We start from the raw sequence: 24,956 nt of genomic DNA, 5'->3' as shown, positions 1-24,956 counted from the left end.
TTTTTTAATTCTCGGGTGCACAGGGGCTCCAATCCAGGTTGGGACTGTTGCATGCAGGAATCTTCTCCCTGTGCTTAATCCCCCTCTATCCACACACCGTAATTTGTATCTCCAGCCTCCGTATGCTGGAGAATTAACCTTTAAGAAAATCTGGGTGCTCTAAACATGGAACTGTCAACGCACATCTGGTTTGACCCTGTACAACTGCTATGTTCACAATGGACAAGAAGAGAGTATTTTAAAGGGAATGTCAACATTTAAATTGATTTAAGAATCACTCTTTCCCCAGGGAACTTTAGGAATTGCAGTTCTTTGAGGGAGGAAGCATTCTCTGAAAGTGGTTTCTCACTACCCTTCATTTCCCAGTGGCTACTCTTACAATGTGAAATTTCCAAATTAGAATACACCATGAAATTAAACACTATCTGTCATCCTCACTTTAACAGAGACTTGGATTTCCTTACTCACTATCATCTATCTAATTTGCAACATGATCACATCTGTGGACACTTAAATCCGGAAACTGGGGCCATGGACAGACAAGACAGATCTTTCTACACACCTGAGAAAAGCCCTAGGTTTGCAGAAAAATCTGAAATTAAAAAAAAACACTCTTGGGTTAAAACCCTCCGAACTAATACCGGTGCTACCTGTAGATATAAATAAATGCCTTCTATGGGTGTTGCTAGGCAACCACAACACTATTGCCAGAACTCAAGTTTCTGTCAGTGAAAGAGTGAGGGAGAGGGCAGGGAGCTTTTCAGGGGTGTTTGGGCTTTGAAGCAACTTTCATGGCTCACTCAGGCCTGGCTGGTCTCTATTGTTCAACAGCAGCCATCTGTTAGTGTTTCAGACTAGGTTCATATCACACTCTGAAGAAGGGAGCTTTGACTCTCGAAAGCTTATACCTTGAACATCTTGTTGGTCTCTAAGGTGCCACTGGACTCATATCCTGCAGCTGTAGTGCAGACCGACATGGCTACCTACCTGATGCAATGAGAGGAAAAGTCAGCAGTCCCAAATATTTAAATTTCTGGGAGACACTGAACACAAACAAAACTTCCTTTATTTCCACTTCCCATCCCCTTCACCCCAGAAGTGGGGGAAGGAGTCAGTTTGTACTACCTATATTCTCCTGACATTAGATGATCTATTCCAAAACCACATGGTATTTTTTTCTGCCTAACCCCAGTACACCTAGGGCCGCCAGTAACATGTTGGGAAATTCCTGGAGATTTGGCAGGTGGAGCCTGGAGAGGGCGGGGTTTGGGGAGGGGACGAATCCCAGTGAAGTATAATGCCTTAGAATCCTCTCTCTGAATCTGCCATTTTCTCCAGGGGAACAGTTCTCTGTGGTCTGAAGATCAATTGTGATTCTGGGAGATCTCCAGCCACTACCTGGAGGTTGGCAAACCTAAGTACACCATAAGTGCAGCTTGCTTCTCAAAATGGCTCCTGATGTGTAGGGTTGGAGGGTGGACTCTGTGGCATCACATCCCTGCTGGAGTCCCTCTCCTCCCTAAACCCTGCCATCCTCAGGCTCGGCCCAGAAATCTCCAGGAATTTCCCAGTGTGGAGTTGGCAACCCTACTGGTGTATCTGCCACTGCTTGAGCTGAGGATGCTTGCAGAATGCTTGTGCTATGCCACAGGCAAACGGACCTTTAGGAAAATTTGTTTAGAATGTGAATGTTCAAGTTAATTATTTTTTCTCCCTCTAGGTTTAACAGAGCAAGAAGTAAATGAGTGTGTTCGGACAGAAACGACTAGACGGGTCTTTTTCAGAAAGAAAAAGAAAGTACATATAAAATGCACAAACAATAAAATGACCGAGCAACATGAAGGTGACTATGAAAGGAAATTTATTTCAAACTAGCCTTCATAATGGTCCAGGTCTGTCATGGTGAACATCAGACTGCAAAGACTGCTATAATAATAATAACATTTGATATGTATACTGCCCTTCAGGACAATTTAACACCCACTCAGAGCAGTTTACAAAGTATGTTATTAATATCCCCACAGCGATTACCTGTGAGGTGGGTAGGGCTGAGCAAGCTCTGGAAGAGCTGTGACTGACCCAAGGTCACCCAGCTGGCTTCAAGCAGAGGAGTGGGGAATGTACTTTAGCTTTCTGTCATCTTCTATCCAGTTGGGTAATACCGCCAAATGCCTCTAAAAGGGGCACAATGTATTCTGTGCTAAAGAACAGAAATTAAACTTTCTCATGGTAGTTCAGGTGTTCTGCCAAGGAGAGCTTTATTCTGCAACTTGTATACATTTAAGTTCATTTGAATAACTTTACCTGTTCCACATAATATGGTTTATTTGCAACCAATCATCAGAATGAGGGAAATGAGATTTCATCAGTATGAAACCTCATCCCTACAATAATGTTGCTTTGCCTCTGGCTTCTCATATTTTGACAGGTCTTAAGGGCTAGAAATGAGTTTTTTTTTAAGGGAACTGAAATTCTATACCAGTTACCAGAGTGAATCTGGAAGATCCTGTTAAGATCTGCCATGCCTTTTGTGTTGGTAAATATCAGAAAGTTTTTCTTAAATATTTCCATATCTTTCCCCCTAAATTCAAAACATCTCCCAAAATTGCAGTCTAAAAAAAATATTGTTAACAGACAAGGTATGGACAATATGTATGTTTTCACCTATTGGATAAACAGCAGTTCCAGTAGGATCACTGAGGTCAGGGAAACATCTTTGGAAGAAGGAAAGAATTAAATATTTGACACGTATATGTACACACACCCATTTACCTACACAAAGTGTGATCTGCAAACTATTTTTTCTTATGACTATGCATAGGTAAAGGTAAAAGTGCAAGTACCAAGTCATTACTGACTCATGGGGGGACGTCACATCATGACGTTTTCTTGGCAGACTTTTTATGCGGTGGGTTGCCATTGCTTTCCCCAGTTATCTACACTTTACCCCCAGGAAACTGGGAACTCATTTTACCGACCTCGGAAGGATGGAAGGCTGAGCCAACCTTGAGCCGGCTATCTGAACCCGGCTTCCACCAGGATCGAACTCAGGTTGTGAGCAAAGCTTGGGCTGCAGTACTGGTGCTTACCACTCTGCGCCACAGGGCTCTGTATAACTGTGCATGAATGTTATGAATTTGGTTGTACACATTGTGGCCAAACGTGTGAAAAATTGCTAATTTCAAGTGTTGTTACAGGTTCAATTTTGCAGTCCTCTGAAAAGTCTATTTCATTAGTAAAAGGTGGGAGGTCACAGTACGCCGCAGCTCTTGCCTGGGAAAAAACAGGGTCTTTTCCAGAACATACTGTGTACACTAATTGGCTGGAATCAACCAAGGACAATCCGATAGTTGTTGACTTTGAGGTAAGGAAATGGCTGCAAAGGTGACCGAGGTGTGGGGAGAGACTGGAAGAATGGTTGATTCTGCACATGAAGATGTTTCTTTTCTGAATGTAGGTCCAACGTAAGAGGTGACTTGCTGGATCCATCTGGTCCAGAATTCTGTTTCACAAAGTGGTCAACCAGTTGGCATGGAGAGCAATCAAACAGGACAAAGAGGCCAAGAACTTTCCATGATCTTGTCTTAATAATGTCAATATATTATTTGCTATCTATTTAATTTAATGTATATTTAATGTAGAAGAGTGGTGAAGTCTGACTTCTTCAAGTATGATGTAGATCAAAAGCTAGAGTGGGTGGTGGGGTTGCAAAGAAGATAAAAGTCTTTCTGACTTTCAACAGCAAAGTCCTTTGTGGATTTTTGCCCCTTTTATGTGACCTGTTTAACTCCTGTAATGGCACCTCGCTATCAGGCTTTGAAATGGCCAGCATTCTTGCTTTGGGTTTCAAAATGACTTTTTCACTGCCACCAAAGACTTTTACCTTAGATCTCCTCAGTTTGTCATGTATTATAGGATGGCTTAGTTATATATGGTAGTATGATAGAATGGTCAGTGTGTAGGGGTGACTGTGAGGTAAAAAAAAGGATCCTATATTCCAGATGAAACAGGTGTTTGCTTAACCGAAAGTAGAATTTATTTATAAGTACATATCCATAATAGTTGTAGAGTATTGATAAGTGTAATGGTTTCAGAATAGGTTCATAATCTTGGTGGTTTCAAATTAGATATAGATAAGGTTGCTAAATGGGGTCTGGAAGAATACTGGGCCCCAGGGAGGGGGGGCACGAGACATTTTTTTCTTTTACTTGCACGCAAGCTTTGCTGGCTCAGAGTGATGACATCACTACTGGAAGTGACATCATCATGCCTCTTCCACTTCTTGTCAGGCTGGTCACTCCCCCTGGTGCCACACAGAAGGCTAGGTGGCCCAGCAAACACAGAACTGCCTGTAAGAAGAGAGAGGGGGAGAGAGGCGTCTGGTATTTGGAGAATGTTTCCCCTGGACATAGGAATACCATTCCCTTGCTGGGAGCGGGGCATCCTCTACTCACCTGGGTCATGGGGGAGGAAAGGTGGGGAAACACTGCCCTGGGGACATTCCTAAGGTAGCGTGACGATGTCACCATTGAGATTGAAATCATTGCACCACCCCTAAGAACGCTCCTATGCTTTTCATCGGGTTGTTTGGGGCCAAATCAGCCCACTGGGAAGCACACACATACTCCCATGCCTGTGTGATGACATCACTTCCTAGAAGTGACATCATCACATAGGCGGGAGTGTGCGCTATGTATGCGAAGAGCACCCAGGAATGGCAAAAAGGTAAGCACCATGTCCCCACCCTCCCACCAAGAGGGTAGGGGGACCTGACATCCCTATCTGGACAGTCCCCACCAAATACCAGAACGTCTGTGTGAAAACCAAACACCTGACAGCCCTAGATATAGATCCTTAAATGTTTATTCACAGGCCCAGTTACAAAGACTAATTTTCCACACAGTTGCCACTTAGGCTAGAAATAATAAACAGTCACAAAGGCCTATTTCCATCAGAATAAACATTCCTCTCACCCACTCAAACACAGATTCATGCAGGCTTTTCCACACAGACTCACTGAACCTGTCAGAGTCTTTGACCTAGACCCTCTGCCAGACTCACTGAACTAGACTGAATAAAACTGCAGTTCATTCTGCCTCCTAGGATACAGCTACCATCCAATCACAGCATGTTTTACTCACCCATCCAGCCCCTCTCCTTTTTGCTTTAGAAGCCTGCATTTTTAATCACAGTATATATTCAAAAAAACCCACATCAGTCAACAGAAACTCTAGCTCACAAGGTTGTGAGGATAAATGAAGTAGAACAGAATGTTAGCTGTTTTGAGGAGAAAGGCCAGTATAAACGAAGTAAATAAATTTCCTTTTTCCTTTCATTTGTTTTGGGGATGTTACATTTTTTAAAAAATTGAAATTACTAAATCTGTATGACGTTTATTTTTTTTTAAGAATATGCACACTGAGATGTTACGTTTTTAAAATAAAGAAATTGCTTATTTGCTATTAAATCACTGGAAACCCTATTTCAAATCTTATTGACAATTTTGACCTATGGTTGTTGTGGGTTTTCCGGGCTGTATTGCCGTGGTCTTGGCATTGTAGTTCCTGACGTTTCACCAGCAGCTGTGGCTGGCATCTTCAGAGGTGTAGCACCAAAAGACAGAGATCTCTCAGTGTCACAGTGTAGGTCATTTGTATCTACTCAGGAGGGGTGGGGTTGAGCTGAGTCATCCTGTAAGAGTTTCCCAGGGTGTGGAATGCTAATGGCGGGAGAATGTTTTGTTAGCGTTTTTCAGAACTGGAAACCATGCTCTGTTCGTTCTTAACATTCTAAAACATTCTATCCCCGACAATAGCCCTGCAGAGAAGATTAGCACATCAAGTACCAATCCATATGCAAAAGAACCTCCTCAGGATACAGTGAAGCCTCCCGCCATTAGCATTCCACACCCTGGGAAACTCTTACAGGATGACTCAGCTCAACCCCACCCCTCCTGAGTAGATACAAATGACCTACATCTTTTCCACACTGTGACACTGAGAGATCTCTGTCTTTTGGTGCTACACCTCTGAAGATGCCAGCCACAGCTGCTGGCGAAACGTCAGGAACTACAATGCCAAGACCACGGCAATACAGCCCGGAAAACCCACAACAACCATCGTTCTCCGGCCGTGAAAGCCTTCGACAATACAATTTTGACCTAATCAAACTGTTCCTTTCTTCCTCAAAATTTGGCCTGCCTTGGCCTGGTGACCCAAATTTCCTGGCTAGGATAGACACCTTGATTCATGTCATCTTGAATTTTGATCCAAAGGTTTGGTTTGACAATCAATACTGAGGATTTTGAGTCTGGAAATGTCTCTTATGGCAGGAATGTGCATGAGGTATGCAGGATTACCCAAGCAGCATCAAGTGTACAGGAGTATCAGGTATGCAGAAGTGGAAAAGACCTTAGAGCAGGTGATCAGAGTGACATCGGGACTTCTATCTAATTTAGTAACAATAGCTTGAAGATTTTCCCAAATAGTTTCACAACCGTGAAGGCGAGGTACTTTTAAAATACAAGAATAAATCAGATTGTTAGAATGTTGCATGCTGTGCTTTCCCTGTGGTGAAACCAAGGCCAACTATGGAATATACATGATCCTGGTCTTAAGTTCCTCCTGTGTGCTTGCTTTTTAGTTGGCTTCCATTTTGGATTTGGTGAAGAACTTCCCTTGCGCAGTGACAAAGCGTCGTAACCTCAGGAGAGCTCTAATTGAATACATGGAAAGATTTGATCCATGTCGTTGTGCTCCGTGTCCTAATAATGGCAGGCCTGTGCTGTCTGGGACTGAATGCCTCTGTGTGTGCCAGGCTGGAACCTATGGAGATAACTGTGAGATACGTGCACCTGATTACAAATCCGGTATGTGTAGTAATGATAGAATTGTCACTGTAACAATATGAATTATAGCAGGTGTCCCTAACCTTTTTGAGCCTTTGGGCACCTCTGGAATTCTGACACAGGCTCCACCACAAAATGGCTGCCACAAGAGGCAAAGCCAACCACAAAGTGTCAGGGATTAAGGTCATGCCTAACTCTAATAGCAACTCTTCAAAATTTCCAGCAGAAGCTCTGTTTAACAGGATGCCTTTTAAAATGAACATATTGTTTGAGAATATATTCTTGCATACACACAGCTTACTTTCAGCCATGCTGTGAAGATCCTTGTGTTGTGGTGACAACTTCTACCAAAGCAAATTTTTAAAAAGCTACATAGCCAGTTTTAATCCCTGTTGGACAAAAGTCCCACTTAGCCCTGTGCACTTTCTGAAAACAGTGGGCACCAGGAATGGGGTCAGTGGCACCAGGTTGCTAACTTGTCCATGGTGGGGACCCCTGTACAAGAGCACTTGTTCTTAACTGGTGGTGCATGTACCATCAGTGGGAAGCAGAGGTAGGCTGTTTTTACTCTGCTTACCGGCCACGGAACATCGTGCCGAGCTCCCGGAACGATAGTGTCTTCCTGGCGTGCTTTCGTGCGAGAACTGCCATTCTCAAGCAGAATTGTGCCTAGAAGAAGCCGTCTTTCCAGGAGCTCGGTGTTACATTCTGTGGCCGGTAAGCAGTGTGAAAATGGCCGTAGTCTAGCTGGGAAACAGGATTTTCCTGTTACTAAGAATTTGCTCTCTCTGAATCCCCATGTTCACCTGCAATTGCGATATGCTATCTTTTGCCAACCTTACCTGCCGTGGATTATCTGTCTGTGAACTTTTGGCATGCTAGCAGTAACCCTGGGTACTTGGTGCTCCTCCTAATCTCCTATTCCCCCTGTCTGCCAGCAAGTGGTTTTGTTATACCAGTTTCTGCTGACTCTGCTTGCAGGGATTATCCATTGTGTTTCTGCAATTTTTTGTTTTTAATGTTTACCATAAATGATAAATATAATAACAGAATGCCTGTAAACATATTAATGTCCTTCTTGGGACAAGTGGGCTTTTTGTTCATTGTGGGACTTAGCTTCTTAGATGGAGTGATTGGTGGAACATAAGGTACGAAAGGTTGAGAACCACTGAATTAGAGTATTTTTGAGAAATGTGCTGATTTGTGAGGAATCATACCACTACCACCACCTCTTATTCTAGTCAATGTGTCTGGAAGTAAACATGACCAAGCTGGAAGGAGTGGGGATTAGTGGTTAGTGGCAGCTGAGGTGCTCTGCCCTGGAAAAGGATCTGCGGCTGAAGAAAGCGAGGCAGTCACTGGAGGGAGATGGGAAAGCAAAGGCTAGTAGTTTTGTGGATGTGTCAGCCTTTCTCCTAGCCCTTTTTTGGGCAGCACCCAAGGTCTAGCCTCAGATACTTTGTCCCCATCCAAAATCATAAGAAACAGAGGGAAGAGCATCAGTATTGTTTAGTAATAGGAGTATTAGGCTAAAGAGACAAGTTGAAATCCCAGCTTAGCCATTAAAATAAGTGGGTTCATGTGTGCTAGTCATTCTTTATTAGCTTGAACCATCTCACGAGACTGTTGTGAGGAGAAAATGCTGAAGAGAACATATATAGAGCCTTGATTTTCTCAGCATAAAGGTGGGATAAAAATATGACTGATAGATAGAAATTAGAAAAGGCCTTCTATATCCAGGTCTCCAGAAAGTCACTCAAGTGAGATGGATTAAGAGAACCTTGGAATGGTGACTGTGATGAAGGAAGCACTCTTCAACCATATAAACATTTGGCCATCTGGAATACGGGCTGTTCCCTCTGAGGGAAAATCTTTGGGGTTGGCTGCAATTAGTACGTAGATTATACTTATATCTAGAGATGGGCACGATATGGATTACAATTAAAAAAACCCCACGATAATGGCAATCTCCCATTCATGACTTGGTGGATCGTTGTCTTCCACAGCACACGATCCAGCAGTCAAGACTCCGGGGCGATCATGATAGGACTGGGAAGCTAGACATTCAGGCGGCAACAATCTGTTCCCCTGGCAACAGAGGCAGGGGAATGCCTGAGCTCTGTTTGAAACTTGATAATATTTCCCCTAGCGAGGAAAAGCTCTTCTCAGTGTTAACTTTTTCAAAAAACCCTTGCTTTGAGAGCAGCTATCAAGCTGTTTTGCGTTCCTCGCCTGAGTTCGTTCAGTGCTGAAAGAGTTAACTGAAAAGAGATATCTCTCTCCTCCTGGCTTCTCAGCCCAGTGCCTGCTTTTTGCAAGAAGTTGGTATGTGATTTGATGTTTCATTTGTGTTTTTCCTATTTAAAAAACCATAGGATCCGCGAGGATCTGTGTGGATCCTGGTTTTACTTTCTTCCTGTTTAAAATATGCTTTTGGAAGACTGGCTGCTTGCTTTTAAAATTGGGTGGGATGGAGGATTCTATCCCTGCTTTTTTTAAAAAGCTGGCTGAAACCTGTTGACGGGGTGTCTCTCTCTCTCTCTATTTGGAGGCAGGGACGGGTTAAAAACTCCCCCCCCTGCTCTAAGTGCATGTGTGTGAGAAAACGCCGGGTTAAAAACTTTTTCCCGCTCTGCTCTAAGTGCATGTGTGTGTGAGAGAGAGAGAAAATGTCCCCTCTCTGAGGGGAGGTGGCTCGTCGCAGGGTTAAAACCTTTTCCCCCCATCTGCTCTAAGTGTGTGTGGGGGGGCGCTCCTCCGATCCCAGATCGGAAACGGGACTTGATCAGAGTGAATCGGTGATCTGGACTCGTCACCAGCGTGGATCCACGAACAGCTTGATCAGTATTTTTTTTTTGATCGTGCCCATGTCTACTTATATCTGCTGATTGGGCTTTTAATATTTATTTTATCTTCCTTCATTTATAACCTGCCCTTTTCCTCACAATAGACCTGATGAGGCAGGTTAGGCTGACAGTTTTTGTGACTGGCCTGAGCTCACCCAGCGAGCTTCCATAGCAGAACAGGGAAATGAACCTGGATCGGCCAGATCCTAGTCTGCCACTCGAGCCACTACACCACAAATTCCGAACCAGTATCTGGAAACTGCAGCTGAGGAGAAACAAACTAGAATTGAGGGCCTAACCAGATGCCACATTTCCCATAAGTGTCATATCTGTATACACCTGCTGCCACCATAAAATGTGTACATGCCATCTGTTGACAGCCAACATGAAATGTAGCTGCCACCACTGCATTCACCATTTACTGACTGTATCCTCTTCTTTTTCATGCCTTCCATTGTCCTTGGTGAGCAGCCCAGATCTTGCTCTCTCTACTGAGGCATAAAAGGGAAGAGAGAAAGTGTTTGGTGAAGGAAAGACGGAGATGGAGGCACTTCACACTCTTACACATTTAATGAGAGCAATGGATTTAAGTTTAACCAGACAAACAAGTACAATTATGTGTACCTGCAAGTGTACATGGAAAATGTCACATCTGGTAAATCCAGACGAGGAGGAGATGCTTATTGGGAAAGATGAGAAGTGTGTGTGTGTGTGTGTGTGTGTGTGTGTGTGTGTGTGTGTGTGTGTGAGAGAGAGAGAGAGAGAGAGAGAGAGAGAGAGAGAGAGAGAGAGAGACAGGGTTAGCTTGCCTCTGGTTAGTCACATGAAGGGCCTGGGGGGGGTGCTGTGAGACCCAGCCTTGAAGATGAATAAGCAACCTGGGGCAGATGCTAGGAGTGCTGTTTTGTATTGGCATGGCTGTTCCCTTACCTGTTTTTTCCATTTAGCTGTACTGATCCATGCCTCTGTATCCACCACTACACTGGACAATTGTAGCAAACTCTATAAGGGGCTGTCCTAGAAGATGGTTTCTATCAGGAGCGAGTTGCTTTCATCATCTAGTAACATGTCCATTGGTTGCAACATTCTGGGTGCAGTTCAAGGTGCTGGAGGTTGGACTAGATGACCCTAGAGATCCCTTCCAACCCTATGATTCTATGATTCTATTAAAGCCCTTCTTTACTTGGGAACCACATATCTTGGGGACTGCATCTCCTGATACGTACCTGTGCCCAAGTTATGTTCAGTGTGTTCTCTGCATCCCTGCTTATAGAATGGTTTGTGCCACTTCTACTAATAGCATGTGCACAGAAGCATGGAGATATTTATGGTCCCCTCCCTCCCCCCGGTGTTTTTAATGCTTTTTCTTTCCACCTGTTTTAGTTGCTGTGGATGGTTACTGGAGCTGCTGGTCTGCATGGAGTCCCTGCGATGCTTCTCATAAGAGACGTCGGAGTCGAGTGTGTAACAATCCTTCTCCGCTAAACGGAGGTAAACCATGTGAAGGCGAACAGCAGCAAGAGGAAGAGTGCTACGTTTCAATATTTGCTGATAGGTAAGAGGACAGGAATACATCTTGGGATATATTTAACTTACCAGGACTTTTCCCATTGGGCCACTGTTCTGGATAATTAGCTTTTGTGGACTTGACCTTGCTTCTTCAGTTGTAATGTTAGTTAACACAAAAGCTAATGCTGGAAAGACAACTTGTTAGTCTTTAATGTGCCACCAGACGAACTCCTGTTACTCCAGTCTAAGTTCATCCATTTCCATGACCTTAGATAGCAGTAATTCTGCGTTGGATTGAGCTGAAAATGCTTACAGAGGTGGACATGTGTGCTTGCCAATTGAGTTATAAAGTTTCAGTTCATTATGGGGTAAACCCTGATTATTCTGTTCATTTTCTAAAAGCCGAAAGCTCCTGCTCTCCTGGCCTTCCATAAACAATGCAAAACCGAATTGTTTAAGAGGGCTTTTTGCTCAGATGGGATGGCTGTATTGTAAGAAAAGAGCCTCAAGAGATCCATCAGAAAAAGGATAGGGAACCCATCAGTAAAGGGATAAGGAGGGACCAAGGACGTCACTACTATTTCTGTAAACAATGAAGGACCATATAGTTCACTACTGTTGCTATAAGTATGATCTTACTGGGTAGTTCCTATGTTGTTTAATATATCAACCATGGAATCTGTCTATGCTTTGTTTCAATGCTGTTAAACCTTTAAACCTCTCTCTCTCTCTCTCTTTCTTTCTTTCTTTCTCCCTTCCTTTTTAAATCTTGCAGATTGTATGTGTATACCCATTACATGTATATAGAAATGTGATATTGATTGTACTAACTCAAACCGCGTAATCTGCTTTGAGTCTCAGTGAGAAAGGTGTACTATAAATGACGTAAGTAAGTAAGAGGGTTGGTGCAGGCCCTGATCACTGTCCATTAATATATATTCGTTTTTTGTTTCACAGCTGCTTTCTCTGGTCAGACAGGTTTCTGATGCAAAAACCCCCCAGCTGACTAGACATGGGCACGATCTGAATTACGATTTAAAAAAAAAACCCGATTTTGGCATTTGCACCATCATGACTCAGCTAATCGGTTCTGTCCACAGCAACCGATCCAGCAGTCGGGGGTTTGCTTGTTCAGGACTTGATCGGATATATCGGTTTCTGTTCGGAATTGCAGACACTCTGGCGCCAGTAATTTATTCCCGGGGCAACAGAGCCAGGGGAATGAACTGTGTTTGCCCTCCTTCTGTCACCCTCAAAACACGAATGGAAGCCCAGCTTTCTTTGATTAGCAGGCTTCCTTCCAACCATAGAGCAGCAACCCAGGGGAGGGAGGGGGAAGGGGGTGTTCTGAAGCCATGGGCACAAAGGAAAGGCAAAAGGCAGCATGGGAGGCTGGGAGGCCGCCCGCGCCGTTTGTCTTTCCCCAGGACAAAGGGCGTGTGGGCAAGCCAGCCGCCCCTTGTCCTGGGGAAAGGCAAAAGGCAGTGCGGGTGGCTGGGAGGCCGCCCGCGCCATTCGTCTTTCCCCAGGACAAGGGGTGCACAGGCAAGCTGGCCGCCCCTTGTCTTGCAGGGCAGGTGAACGGCGCGGGCAGCTGCCGAGCCACTCGCGCTGCTGCCAGCTCCGCAGTGCACCAGGACAGCTGGGTTGCTGCGTGGGCGTGGGGGGCAGCCCAGAAGCGCACGCGCATGCGCAGGAGCCTGACTACGGTTGCCCTGGGTGCTGGCAACCGTAGATCCAGCCCTGGGAATGTCCCTTCCCTGAGGGGAGGTGGCTTGTTGCCAGGTTAAAAACTTCCCCCCCTCTAAGTGTGTGTGTGTGTGTGTGTGTGTGTGTGACTGTCCCCTCCCTCCCTGAAGGGAGGCAGCTCATTGCTGCCTCCCCCTGCCCGCCGGGCCTGGCAGCCGCTGCCACCAACCACTGTTCCTATATCACTGGAAACAGTGGGGCGCCCTCCCGCTTTGGCCTTCCCAATTCCGGATCAGAAATGGGACTTGATCGGTTAGAATCGGTGGCCTGGGTTCAGCAGCGGCCCGGATCCATGAACGGCTTAATCGGTATTTTTTTTTTGGATCGTGTCCATCTCTACAGCTGACTAGAGAAAAAGTGGAACATTTTCTCTGTTTTAAATGTTTTTAAACTCTCTGAATACAACTTTTATTTTTTGCTTTGAAAGCAATGCAATAACACAATTTCTAAAGCATTTTACTTAGTTCTTTTTCAATTTTCCTAATTTGGGGGGCAGGTGTTCGTTTATTTCTTTAATTTATTACAACTGATGTCATTTCGACTTTTGGTTTTACTGTGTGGTTGCATTTGGCATTGTGGAGCTGTTTGCCTGCACAGGCTGCTTTCTGCAACATTGACTGCTGACTGATGTCATGCTGATCCAGTTGTAAAGTGTGATCTATAAAGGATCCTGTCTCACAGCAGGGAATCCAACAAGATAGCCTTTCCCTGTGATTCATTTCTTTTAGGGGAGCCTTGTGTATAAATGACAATGAAGCCAAAAGGGAGAGTGACATTTTTGTTGGCCAGCCTGAATTGGGATGCCTTAAACCAGACCCACCGGAACATGGATTCATCAGAGTGAGTGCTTATGTATACTGGTTCTTGTTAACATGGGTATGTGTTGGGGGAGGGAACCCACCTAACCATTCATGCTGTAGTGTACATAATATCACTTGGCCAAAATTAGTGGCTCTGGTCCTATTCTGTCTGCTGCTGCTACCTATTGATGAAACTCACTAGCTTTCAAGACTGTTAAGACTAGACATGGGCATGAACCGAATTACGAACCAAAAAACCCCACAAACTGCCTGATTGTCTGTTTGCGAACTGGTGATTTGTGAAGGTCCATGGCCAACGAACCAGTGTTCGTTAGAAGCCCAGTTCATTGTGTTCGCCTGCGGCTCGTGAAGCCAGACAGTCAGGCACCATCAATCAGTTCCCTTGGAGATGGAGCTGGGGAATGCCTGAACTCCGTCTGCACTCCTTCTGTCACCCTGGAAACCCGAATCAAAGCCCAGCTTACCTTGATCAGCAGGTCTTCCTTCCAACCACGGAGCTGCAAATTGGTTACAATTGGTTACATGGGAGAAGACACCCGGGGGGGAGGGAGGGGGAGGGGGGTGTTCTGTTGCCATGGACACTCCAATCTCATCCCTATAAACCCTGATAGGCAGTTCTGATGGCCAACCCCTTGTACACTGGGCCAACGTCAACTGGTGGCTTTAATTGTGTCAAATGGGAGTTTCCTGGGGGCCTCGGATTGGAGAGAGTATAACTCCAAGATCCCTATTGCAATCTTAACCAAACTTGGGTGCTGGCTGGAGGAGAGACTGCTAAACACTTCCTGGGAACATGGGCTGTCTAAGTCCAACCACAAACCTCAAATTGGTTCGTCAGCAGGAAATGTTCGTTGCGGTTTGCTGGTTTAGGTTCGTTGTCGGTACCGAACCACGAACCACTGGTTCGTTAAATTTTTTTGGTTCATGCCTATGTCTAGTTAAGACATTAATAAAGAAAGGATAGCTGTTAGCTATCATAGTGAAATGGAATGTCAGTATTTAGGGGCCTGTGACAACACTGTTCTATGCTTTGCTTTGCCTAGGACAAACATGTCAGTCCGTCTCTCTGTGTGTATGTTATACGCTGTCAATGGCTTCCAACTTATGGTGACCCTATAAATTAACAACCTCCAAAATAGCCAGTCACTAACTGCCTTAGGCCATGGTTTCCTTTACTGTGTCAATCTAGCTCCTGTTGGATCTTCCTTTTTTCTGTTGGCTTCAACTTTTCCTAGCGTTATTGTCTTTTTCAATGAGTCTTATTTTCTCTTGATGTGACCAAAGTACACCAGAAGAGTAAATGGACACAAATCTGACATTGCAAATATTCAGAAACAGGAGAGGAGGGGCATTTCAGACTCAACATTCTCCAGCAAAAGAAAATTAAAGGGAGATTCCAGCATGAAGCTGCTTAATTAGACTTTATCAAGAAGTCTGATACCATCTCTCAAAGGACTTGGTATCATCCTAAAAAAGAGACCCCAAAAGAGTGGGGCAGCAATGCTGAAGACCAAGAATAGGAAGAAAATCTCAAAAGGGCTCAGAAGTTCAGAATGCATTAAAATATTAATTTTAGGGTACCATTTGGGGTTTCTCTCTCCCCTCTTCCTTCTTTGTCTTCTGCATTGGTGCCCTTATGTTTTGGTTTCTTGCTTTTTTGTATGAAGAACAGGCATACACAGCATTGTGATGCAACATTTTGTGAAATACATGCTTTTAAACCCCATTCTGATTGCCACACTTTCTTGCAGTGAACAAACCTTTTCCAAATATTTCAGAACGAAAAGAGCCATTATGCTGTTGGAGAAGATGCTGAAGTTGTGTGTTTAAGCGGGTACAACCTGGTTGGCTATCAATTCCTTCGCTGCCTGCCAGACCAAACATGGGCACAGCAGCTTCTCGAATGCCAACGTAAGGAGGACCAGAAAAATATTTGCAATTAAGCTGTGAATGTAAATGATAATGGCATCTCTGTGTGTGTGTACAGAAGAAAACTGAAATGTAATCTTCAAAGGATGAAAACTCCATAGTCATACTAATCCCAGTGGATCAGAATGCCAATTTTCAAAATGGTTCTTTTTTAAAAATACATGTAGTGCTTTTGTGTAAAAAAAGGGGGGGGGGAGGAGTATGCCAGTGCAGCCAGCCCAAGCCCCTCTAGCTGAAAGAGGTGCTGGTATAGTATACCAACAGAAAAAATGCCCTGGACTTATATTTGTATATGTGTGTGTTTTGATCTTTCAGCCACACGTAGAGAAAAAATTTATTATACCTTTTATCCCATGCTAAAGTTGCTGGCTTGTTTCCATCATGTGCTAATTAAAGCTCCTTTTCTTCTAGCATCTGCCTGTCCCAGACCATCAGTATCTCACCAGGTCTCCATCTCCCCATTTAAAAGCGAGTACCAGATTGGGGAAACCATCCAGCTAACGTGTCCTACTGCCTTTGTCCTAACTGGCCACACACAATATGCTTGTAGGAAAGACTTATCCTGGTCACCTCCTATTCTGAGACCCCTCACCTGCAGGAGAGGTAACAAGGACTAGAGAACACCCAAATCTCCATTCCTCCAGTGTGTGTCTTTTTTTTTTTTGATCTTGCATTATGACATCTAGAGTTTTATTTATTGAGTCTGAGTGGTGTAATGGTTAGAGAGTCAGACTAGGATCTGGGAAACCCCATTTCAAATCCCAAGCCTGCCATAGAAGCTCAGTGGGTGACCCTGGTCCTATGGCTCTCTATCTCAGCCTAACTTATTTCATGGGGTGGTTGTTATGATGATTAAGTGGAGGATGCAAGAATGATCATTTTGGGTACTCACTGAGAAGCAGCATCAAGGAGCCATAAAATATAGGAAGCACAGAATGAAATGTAATGATGTAATATTCAGATCTAATCAGAAAAATACAGAGACTGTTCACTAGTTCTGCTAATCTAGCTAATGCTTGTAAAGCATCGGAAGACACAAGTTTGGTTAAGATAGAGGATATAAACATCTTAAATCTTGGTTCCCTTTGCATGAGGGGAAGTGTTATGAAACCACTTAAAGAATCCCAATTCATTCATTTGACACTGGAGTCTCCCTTTTGAAGATCTTTTGTTGAAGGAATGGGGGCCTTGAGGTCAGAACAGAGCATCCTAGTAGACTGAAATGTTCTCCCACTGGTTTCTGAATATTGCAATTTTTTTATGTCTATCAAAAAGGCTTTTTTAAATGTCTAGAGTTCAGGTTCCCACCCTGGCCTTTAGCTGTGCCACACCAATTAACGGTTGAAATGTTCTCCCACTGTGTTAATTAGATTCCCCAGCCAGGGTCTGTGTGTCTGTTCAGTGGCCTATTGTTGTTGGTAAGAACTTATTTTTAAGTTGAAGGGCTGCCTGTAAGTAAGAGAAGTCTACCATTCAAGGCCAGTGTGAGATAATTATTGTGATCCAGAGTGGGTTGTCAATCACTGATGAGGTATTTGATTTGTTTGAACTGGGAGCTATACATAAATATCTGTATGTAATTGTGCTTCACATTTATCTGTCCTCTCTGAATGCGCATGTGTGCATGCAAGTATGTATTTAGCCTGCACTATTTTGAAAACTTGGGCAGAGAAGAAAAAGCACTCTGCATCTCCCAAGAACAAGGTACAATACATTTATGATCTTACCTGAATCATAAAACTGGAAGGGACCTCAGTGTCATCTAGTTCAGCCCCCTGCACAATGCAGGAAATTCACAGGATTCCCCAACGACTCCTTCTCAATGCCTAGAGGAAGGCAAAAAACCTGCAGGATCCCTGGACTGGTGGAAAATTCTGACCCGAAAGTGGCGATCAGCATTATCATCTGAGAGGGAGGGGCTGGTCCAAAGTTACCCAGTCAGCTTCATAGCTGAGTAGAAATTTGAACTCAGGTCCTGTTCTGGCAGTGTAACCACTGCATTACACTGGCTGTCTTATCTTCTTAATTGTATTGTGAAGTAGGTAAATCCAAACAAGAAATCATATGAATTTACACGGATGGGTTTCAACTTTGGTCTCCCATGCTCTGTTGGCTACAGAGCTCTAGTATTCAGTCTTTGCTACTCCTGAAAATAAGAGTATTGTTTATTCTTACAGATGAACAGACTAGAATTCAAGGCAATTGTAGTCCCGGCCAAAAACAGGTTGGATCACAGTGTGTGTGTGCATCCCCAACGGAGGATTGTGGGTAAGATACATGTTGTGAAACTACACTTTTTCATTCATTTAGAAATGTTTCTAACAGAACTACTAACATTTGGTTGAAACGGATGTGGGAAAATTCAAGACTATTGCATTTCCTAATGACAAAGGCTGAGAATCAACAACTGTGGAAAGAGGTATCATCGTTACCCTTTGGGTACGCACACTCTTCTTTTGTTCCGCTGTCATCTCTAGTTAAACAGGTCTCGTAGGCTTATAAAAGAATCCTGTAAAACCACAACCAATATGATTTTAGTGTGCATGCCATAATCAGTACTGCTCCTCATACCTCCTTCAGTTTTCTGAAAAACCTTTTCCATGTCTGCTTTCCAACAATCCTATACATTTGCTTGGTAAGCTTAGAGACTATTCAGTTCTCAAGACTTCAGAAGGAGCTTTCTTCCTCTCCCAGCCAATATTCAAGCCATTTACTGTCATCATATTGGGAGGATGCTTAGCCCCTTTCTGCTTTTTCCTCCCATGCACCTTCCCTGCAGAGGCTGGACCTTAGGAATGGATTTGCATAGTGTTCTTCTTCCCTCTTTCATTCCCTCTTTCATTCCTCTTTCATTCCCCTTAAGTTTTCTTTCCACATCTGCCAGCACATTCCTAATGGTATTATAATTAATTCCCTCATTTCTGCCTCTTGCTTCAGATCCTTTCAGGTGTGATTCTGGTGGGCATGCTCAGAATGTGCGCGCACTCACTACTTCAGTAAACTAAATTCAGCTCTGTGATAGTTATTTGCACTTGGCTTGAGACTTTTCAACTGTCTGTGGCCTGCGGGCTGTGTTTTGCCCCAGCTGTTTGTTTCCAAGGTATCTCTAGACTGTGCAGTTAAATTTAAGCCCTGAAGGCAAATCTATGCAACCTCAGTAAGTGCTTCGATGCCGCTTCTACAGACGACTTTGCTGTTGCATATTTGATGATGGCTAAAACAACCTTGGAACGCTTAGACAAGGTTCGCTGAAGGCCAAACTAAAGAGATATTTTTACTCCAGTGAAGGCAAGAGCATCTGTTTGGGATGGGGGTGGGGTGAGTTTGAAGTTGGGGAAAATGACACGGAGATTTAAAAAAAAACAAACCTCTTCCTCCTTTCCTCAGTGCTTCAGTCCAGAGTCAAATTGGGGTCTTCCCGTGACTCGTATTAATTGATAAAAAACTGTTTGGGGGATCCATTCACAGATCTACCATATCATCTAATTTGACCCCAGTTCCAAACAATAATCACAGCCTCTGAAACAAGTTCAAGTATTACTAACCCAATAAACAAATCTGAGGAACATTTCCTTGTGGCATGTAGTTCTTCTCATTACTTCTATTATCCAGCTAAACATCGCCTCTGTTCCTTGGCAGGCACTACTCGGAAGAGCTGTGTGTGCTGGATTCAGCTTCACAACTGGCCCTTACGAAGTCCAGCTGTCAGTACTTGGCAGAGAAGTGCTTGGGCGACCTTTCATTCCACTTCCTGCATTCCGGCCCCTGCCCCAGTGACTCTGACTTGAGCTGGGCTGTAGAAAGGGCCAGAATCTCTATGCGTAGCACGAAGAGGGAGACCTGTGGCTATGACACATGCTACGACTGGGAAAAATGCTCAGGTATGTATGGCTCCCAAATCCTGTCATTTCTCTTAGCATGTGCTAATGGTTGAAACGTATCATATTTGTGATCATTAGACCTGTCACATTAATTAATTAATTAGTGCAATTAATACTGTTGTAAAGATTTTCAAAGTGATTAATCAGTGGAAGATGGAGGGGGATAAAATTGAAAGTGGCATGCCCCGTCTTGGAAAGCCCTCCCCATGTAAACATAACAGTCTGTCTAGGCCTCTGTTGTTACTCTGAGTGGCAGCAGGTCTCCAAGGTCTTGGGTCAGCCCTGCCATCTGCAATCCTTCTGACTGGAAAGCTTGGGGATTGAACCTTGGAACTTTTATTTGCAAACTTTGCAACGGTTCTACGTAGGGTTGCCAGGTCCCCCTGTCCTCCCAGCAGGAGGCAGGGGACCCGGCACCTACCTTATTTGCTGTTATTCCAGGAAGTGATGTCATCACGCCTTATTTCTGGGAAGTGATGTCAGCACATCTTATTTCCGGGAAGTGACATCATTGTGTGGGTCATGGCCACCCCCATGAACACTCCTGTGCTCTGCGGGGGGAGGGTCAAATCAGTCCCAAAAATCAGCCCGGATCGGGCCCGAATCAGTCTGGAATGGGCTGCTGAGGAGCATGGGAGTGGCCCCATCCGTGCCACGCCGCCTGGGAGCATTCCCCCAGGAGGGGAGCATTCCCCCAGGAGGCCTATGCCTCCCCTGCAAGTAAGCGGGGGCAGGGGGTGGAGGGTGGGAGCAGGGGATCCTCCGCCCCCAGCAGGAGACTGGCAACCCTACTCCTGTGGTTGTGTGGCTCTCCCACAAACCTTGGCTGGGCGCCCATCCTCCTGTACAGTGCTGGTGGAAGTGGGCCCCCTGGCCCCCTGTGACTGCATGGCACCAGTAGGAGTGGGCTGCCTGGCCAGCCTCCTGTGGCTGCATGGTGGCTAGCTAGCCCGGACACCCAGCCAGCCACCTGCACCTGTGCTGTGTCTGGGTCCAGAATTATTCCAGACCCCATCTGGCAACTGTAATCAATATGGCTGATTTCCCCATGGTTACCCTGCCCCAGTCCCCAGGTGTAGGCCCTCCCCCTCCATGCAAACACCACAAGGACTTTTCAGTTTTTTTAAAAAAACAGCACTTGAATAACTTTATATTGTTATAACGTCATATCAACCTGTGTGTCAGGTTCTCTGAATTCCCAGCTTTCATTTTTCAGAAAGGAAGTCTCTAGTCCCTTTTATTATGGTGATATGGGGGTGGGGGGGGTGACACATCTCTTCAATGAAAAAGGCTACTTACTTTTTTAAGAAATGAAAACTTAGGTACATAGATCTTCATAGTATTATAACAAAATTCAGTTATATCCAGAGGTCTAGCGAATTTTCCTACTCCCATGGCAGCCATACAGGCATTGCTGAGATCTTTCTTACAACTTCACACCAAAGCAGGTTTAGGAAAGATGCGATAAAAGTTGGGGAAACTCTGGGTGGTGCACAAATGCACCCCGATGCTGCTTCCCAACAGCATTGAACCCAGAGCAAATGACCCATGTGGAAATGGCCTGAATTGGGGCTTAGCCTCAGAAACTGTTTCCCATTGTACAATTCAGCCATGAAACGTGTGGCAATGGGCTGTATTCTACCATTCCACTTGGCAAAGTTTGAAGCCTTTCTTCAGCTTTAGGGAGCCTTTCTCAGCTGGAAGTGGCAGAAGTGCACTTCTGTAGATGGGAAGGCTACATAAGCGCTGGAAGGCATCAGACTGCCAAGCAGGGTGGTAGCATGCAGGCCAGTAAGTGTTTCTGATAGGGTTGCCAGGTCCCCTTACCCTCTTGGTGGGAGGTGTCACCTGCTCCAAAGCTGTGCGATGACATCATTTCCTGGAAGTGATGGCATTGTGCCACCCCTGGGAGCACTCCTGTGCACCGCAGCAGGCTGATTTCAGCCTGTTTGGGGCTGAATCATGCCTATTTGGGGCCTAAATTGGCCCACTGTGAAGAGCAGGAGCTTTCCAGGGCCTTCCTGGCAGCACTCCTGGGCTCTGCAGTGGCCAGATTGGCCCGTTGGGGGCCATTGGGGGCTGCAGAGCATGGGAGTGCTGCCGGGAGGGCCCTGGAGAGCACCTGTGCTTCACAGCAGGTCAACTTAGGCCCCTAATGGGCCAGATTTGGCCCATTTGGGGTCCAAATTGATCCTCTGTGGCACACAGTAGCATGCTGCACTGCCCAGGAGCATGCCTCAGGAGGCGCTTTCCCTCACCTTCCCCCCCCCCCCGGCCAGGTAAGCGATGGTGGGAGGTGGGCGGTGGGAGCGGGGGATTGCCCACCCCCAGCAGTTCTAACATATCTGAGAGCAAGAAGAACATCATGCAAACCAAAAAGGCAAACTTGAGCTACAGCTCTTCTCGATTCAGGAAGGGATCATTGCCAACGTTTTGGGACAGCCTTTCCAGTGCCAGCCTCCTTCTCATTAGAGCTCTGATCTTCTTCTCCTCACTCAGTCAGAAATTCATATTATACAAGTAGCTATAATAAATAAATAAAGGGTTTTAATGAAGAATTCATCATCTCTGTGTAAAAAAAGCCCATGGGGTTATTTGTACAGCCATTATTGTGCAACAGGGGAAAACATTCACAGTTTTTTCCCGTAAAGTTGTGAAATGTTTGGCTGGCATATGGCACACAACAACCTGCCAAGAAAGAAAGGGAAGGGAGGCTGTTTTGCGAACAGAGGTCAGGAGGAGGAGGATGGAGAGTGAATTAAACTTCTTCAGGAAAGGAAGGGCCTCCCTTCCCCCTTCCTGAAACCAACAATTAATACTTTAGTTCTCAAGCAAAAATGGCTGCTTCAGAAACATTGTCAAAGCTCAACCAGTGCCGGGAAATATCAATAGCCTTTGAGTCTCTTACTATCCTTTGTTGATATACACACATTATATACAAGTTTCAAACATACAGAACAAGCAAAGCAGGTTAAGTAGTATAATTAGTTATTTAGTGTAAAAAGGGAAATTATATGCAGGTATAAGGCAAAGGCAAAATATGTACATTACAAGAACCTGACAGAGAGATGAAAGAGACCCAAGAAAAACCAAAGGGACCCCCCCCTCCTGCCCCGCTATTTAGTTTTGTTTATTTACTTTATTTATATTCCATGTTTCTTGCTGAGACTCAAAGTGGATCATAAAAATTAACAATGTAATAAGAACAGTAAGAGACAAGAATCTCCAACCTTTTCAAGCCTGTGGGCAGCTTTGGAATTCTGACACAGGGCGCTTGATACAACCACAAAATGGTGGCCACAGAACACAGAGCCCTACATACATGCATGCGCACAGGAAGCCAAAATACAGAGGAGAAGAGGGATTTTTTTTTTAATACACTGGGGAAAAGGAGTGAGGAAAAAATAACAAATATTTTAAGTAAAATAAATAAAAATAAAACCAACACTGTGGCAGCATCTGCTGCTGAAACAACATTATTTTAATCTGCCCAACCAATTAGATCTCCAGTGGCCACTCAGAGCTAAGCTACAAGAGATGAATTACATGAGGAGGAGCACGTGAAGGGAGTTCCAATGTTAGCCGGGAAGCTGAGTTTTAAAAGAGATTGGAAGGCTTTGTCAATTTCTCTTCTCTACAGATCTAGGGAGATCTCTGCTCAGAGGGTTTGTTTATTTCCTCTTTGTCTCTTAGAAGGGGAGGTGAAACTGAGAGAGCCTTCAGGAGGAAAAGAGGAAATAAACCCTCTGAGCAGGGGATCTCCCTGGCTCTGTAGAGAGAGGAAATTGACAAAGCCTTCCAATGGCTTTTAAAACTCAGCTTCCCAGCTAACATTGCAACTCCCTTCACATGCTCCTCCTCAAGTAATTTGTCTCTTGTAGCTTAGCTCTTAGATGTCCTGCTGGGCAAGGGCCTCACCTACTTTCTAAAAACACTTGGTGAGTTCCAGGAAAGGTGTTGGCAAGTGGAATCATGCCCATGGACATCATGGGAAAGCCAGCTTGGTGTAGTGGTTAAGAGCATGGGACTCTAATCTGGAGAACTGGGTTTAATTCACCACCGCTCTGAGTGGGCATTAAGCTGTCCTGAAAGGCGGTATATGTTGTTGATGTTGTTATGTAGGTGGTAGGGTTGCCAGCTCTGGGCTGGAGATTTTGGGGGTGGAGCCTGGGGAGGGCAGGATTTAGTAACATATTAATAACATTTGAATATTTAATTGTTAAAATAGTTTGTGGATATGGAAACATTGACAAAGCTAGGGATAAGTAGAGAGAATTGCTATATTAATCAGTTACATAAAGAGATAATATGAAATACTGTAGTAATAATGGAATGAGTTTTTCCTTTTTGATTATTAATTTTTATTACTAAGTGTGGAGAAGGAGGCGGGAGGCGCTAAGTATAGAGGAATAATATACAGTAATGGGACTTAACAGTTGCAATCTTTATTGTTATATGGATAGATATTGAAAAAGATTAAGTTTTTGTGTACTGTATTCTAAGAATTCTTGTAGTGATAAGTCGCAAAATCTTCTTGACCTTATTAACTTTTCCCTCCCCCCTTCTTTCTTTTGTATCCCCTTTTTTACTTTGATAAAATAAAATTTTAAAAAACATAACAATAACATTCAGTTTATATACTGGCCTTCAGGACAACTTAATGCCCACTCACAGCAGTTTACATAGTATGCTATTATTATCCCCACAACAAAACACCCTGTGAGGTGGGTGGTGCTGAGAGAGCTCCTAGAAGCTGTGACTGACCCAAGGTCACCCAGCTGGTTTCAAGTGGAGGAGTGAGGAATCAAACCTGGCTCTCCAGATTAGAGTCCCGCGCTCTTAACCACTACACCAAACTGGAGCTCAGTGGTTATAATGACTCATCCAAAACAGCCCTTTGCTCCATGGGAACTGATCTTGTCATTTGGAGATTGGTTGATTGTAATTCCAGGAGGCTGACAACTCTACCTTGGTATAAGACATATAATAAACATTGTCATAAGACTGGATCTCCAAGTTAGAAAATATAAATATAGCTTCCGTTACTTCCATGTCAAGTCAACAATAAGATGTATTAGAGCCAAGAAATACATTTGTATCTCTCTGATATCTTAACCTGTTATTTCATAGATTCAAAATAGCACAAAAAGGCAAAGGAGGTTGTTTTCCCTGACTTTCAGCAGCTTAGATCTGACCAGTTTAACTTATGTGTGATCTTCATTATATTGCTTATTCAGTTCTGCTTGGACAGAACCCTTTACTGTCCCCATTTTTGCTGCCCAGGTAATCTTTGCAGTAAGCTAATGTTGCCAACTTCCAGGTGTGGCCTGGAGTTCTCCAAAAATATAGAGATCAGTTCCCAGAGGAAATGGAA

At 44.4% G+C, this 24,956-nt stretch overlaps 1 protein-coding gene across 1 annotated transcript in view; it reads left to right on the top strand.

Annotated features, from left to right (window-relative positions):
* The window catches only part of LOC129334250 (complement component C6-like), a 45,603-nt gene that overhangs the window by 18,824 nt on the left and 1,823 nt on the right, over window positions 1–24,956 (top strand). Inside the window, exons 9-17 of the mRNA XM_054986192.1 lie at window positions 1,721–1,843; window positions 3,198–3,364; window positions 6,643–6,868; window positions 11,077–11,248; window positions 13,680–13,791; window positions 15,551–15,683; window positions 16,113–16,304; window positions 17,879–17,969; window positions 19,341–19,582. Coding sequence (XP_054842167.1) covers window positions 1,721–1,843; window positions 3,198–3,364; window positions 6,643–6,868; window positions 11,077–11,248; window positions 13,680–13,791; window positions 15,551–15,683; window positions 16,113–16,304; window positions 17,879–17,969; window positions 19,341–19,582 — 1,458 coding nt within the window. The remainder of the gene's footprint in view (window positions 1–1,720; window positions 1,844–3,197; window positions 3,365–6,642; window positions 6,869–11,076; window positions 11,249–13,679; window positions 13,792–15,550; window positions 15,684–16,112; window positions 16,305–17,878; window positions 17,970–19,340; window positions 19,583–24,956) is intronic.

This window comes from Eublepharis macularius, chromosome 8 (assembly GCF_028583425.1).
Source record: "Eublepharis macularius isolate TG4126 chromosome 8, MPM_Emac_v1.0, whole genome shotgun sequence".
Taxonomy (NCBI): Eukaryota; Metazoa; Chordata; class Lepidosauria; order Squamata; family Eublepharidae; genus Eublepharis; species Eublepharis macularius.
The sequence above is the reverse complement of the archived record's forward strand: the minus strand, read 5'-3'. Positions and strand labels throughout refer to the sequence as shown.